This window comes from Wasmannia auropunctata, unplaced genomic scaffold (genome assembly GCF_000956235.1).
Source record: "Wasmannia auropunctata unplaced genomic scaffold, wasmannia.A_1.0 LD336078.1, whole genome shotgun sequence".
NCBI classification, from domain to species: Eukaryota; Metazoa; Arthropoda; class Insecta; order Hymenoptera; family Formicidae; genus Wasmannia; species Wasmannia auropunctata.
In genome coordinates this window covers 1,138,549-1,141,267 of record NW_012026812.1, presented here as the reverse complement: position 1 = coordinate 1,141,267, position 2,719 = coordinate 1,138,549, and the positions used below count along the sequence as shown (strand labels likewise).

General features: G+C 31.3%; 1 protein-coding gene across 1 annotated transcript in view; it reads right to left on the bottom strand.

Moving 5' to 3' along the window:
* Window positions 1-201: 201 nt before the first annotated feature.
* Window positions 202-2,719, bottom strand: part of LOC105448757 — a 7,530-nt gene continuing 5,012 nt past the window's right edge. The window contains exon 3 of the mRNA XM_011687498.1: window positions 202-355. Within this exon, the coding sequence (XP_011685800.1) occupies window positions 315-355 (41 nt within the window). The 3' untranslated portion in view covers window positions 202-314. The remainder of the gene's footprint in view (window positions 356-2,719) is intronic.

Sequence of the window (2,719 nt, the reverse complement as noted above, 5' to 3'; positions counted from 1 at the left end):
AACTTGTTTGTTGTTAATTTCAAATCTAATTAGAAATGATTTTTATAATTTAATTTATTCTTTGACATAACATGAAATACAACGTTTATGTTGTTCATTTTTCTAAATTGTTCTATATCACAATCCAATGTATAATATTGAAGGACATTTTATTCAATATTGAAAAATGTATACGTTAAAAACATGAATGTGTACCAATAATAACGTCTGAAATTTTAGTTCCTTTCAATGGCAACTTCTTTTTTTGACCTGTCCACGTATAAAGTTGGACCAATTGATCCTCAATTGTTTGGGACATGATATTTCGTACTGTCTTACAGACAGTTTCTCCGCCCACCTTTGACATTTTTTGTATCTGTAACAGATATATTTCGAATATTAAAAAAGCATACAATCAAAGATACATATTTCTTACAGTGTGCTCCGAAGCTGAATTTTCCAATTTAGCTTTTGAAATGTATTTTATTAGACATGAATTTTTCTGAAGCCAAGATTCAAGGCAATGTATTTTGGTAATACGTTAATTTATTCATTTATAGAAAAAAACAAATTCAAAAAGCATTTTTCCGGTCTCGATAAATACTCAATATGGTTTTAAAATTTATATTTATTATTACATATGAACAATTTCAATAAACATTTTAATTGTTATATTTCTTACAGATAACAAATGTAAATAATATACATAACAAAATATAAAAACACACATAAAATTAATACCATAGCAACAAAGATGGAATATATTATATATATATATTCCATCTTTGATAACACATATATATATATACATAAATATATATATATATATATATATATATATATATATAATGTTCTCATTGTCCAGAAGAAATCGTGAAACCATGCCGAAGCAGATAAACATTTGCTACTTTAACATAACTTTCGTTGTCATGAATAGTTAAGAATATATATTTATATATTTACTACTAATTAATTAATATTTACTACTAATTAATTTATGTGTTTTGCTGATATCATCAAATCAAATCAGTAAAAAACAATAATGATCAAGTGATCATTATTGTTTTTTACTGATTTGATTTGATGATATCAGCAAAACACATAAATTAATTATTATTTATTCGATCTATAAATGCACGTGCACTGCAGGTAACCTAAAATATACACAATTAAACAATAATGTACACAAAATATCATTTCCTGATCGTGCCAGCTAGAACGCACAAAGCATAATTTACACAGTGCTGTGAACGAATTCCGCGACTTTCCTGAAAATCCCGGTCACCAGCTAGCAATAATTAACTCTATTCCTGACTTACTTTGTTGAAGTTGTTCTTGAATCTTCGATGAATCCTCAATTCTTCAAGAAAAAGGCTGTAGAATTATTGCACTTATATATTACACGTATGATTATACTGAGATAAATCTCTGGAACCTCCGAAACCTCGTAATGAAACCTCGTTGTAATTCTGCCGAAATAATTAGCGGCCGGGTGCACAATTTCAGGTTACAGTGACGCGCCGATGGCGCGCCGTGATGCATAGTGGTTAAAGTCCAACTACACAACAAAGGGGGCGCATTTGGCGCATTCTTTAATTGCTATCTTTTACAGCTATATAATCCGAAATTAATTGTGAGTACTGAAAACATTGATTCACATCTGTGTTAAAAACGTATAGTGTCAAAAAAAGATATAACGACGTTTTCAGTACTCACAGTTAATTTATATATTTATATATAAATTTACTCTGTTATATATTTATTATATAGAAAGAAGTACAAGAAATATAAGAACGTTTTTTTGAAAAAAGCAGAACTTTTGTCGTCTTTAAGTCGACTTTCAGTTAACTTTCAAAAGTCAACTATAGTCAGCAAATAGTCGACTGTAGTCGACTTCTAGTCAACTTTTTATAGTCGACATTACGCCGACTGAGAAAAGTCGACTGTAAGTCGAAAAACAGTCACGCGTGTTGTGTGGGTATCACACATACCTTATTCTTTATTTCCATCAAATTCATCCTCGTCTTCGGTATCTTGGAGGAGCCTTCGTCGTGCATCGTTATTTTGTCGTGCTTCCACCGCAGCGTTTATCAAAGGGCAAATAGGACACATGTTGCGTGGCATTATTTGGTACAATGGACGTCTGCATCCCCTGCATGACCAACCATCGAGGAATATAAATCGTTCAGTATTATGTCTTTGCCTGACCTCAAGATACGGAAATTGATCGGTCATTTCAACAACGCATGAATGGCAATATCTTCCCGTATTTACATCTTGTTCCCGTATATCATCGTAATAAAACTCAAGCATACACATTATGTCAGTGCATTCACTTGACTTGCGTTCAATTCTTGATGCATTTCTTCGAACATTTCATTCTCCATATCACTATCATCCGAACTATCTTGAATTTCTTCATCATTTTCATTATTTTTCATCGGTTCTTCATCACTTTCAACAACTATTATTTCTTCGATATCCATTTCGTTCTCATACAATACCATGTTTTCTATTCACCGGAACTTTTAGTAGCGTTACTGACAGAATGTACTCGCAGTCTTTTCGCTTTATATGCTACTAAGGGTTGATAGCATTTGAAATACGTCTCATTTTAGAAAACGTGTACTTTATCAATTATCGTAAAGATAAGTACATTCCTTTGAAAAAGAGATTATTGAGCATATAAATATAGATGGCATTCTATGTCTGTAGGTAGTCGTTCACGTTGACAGTTCTA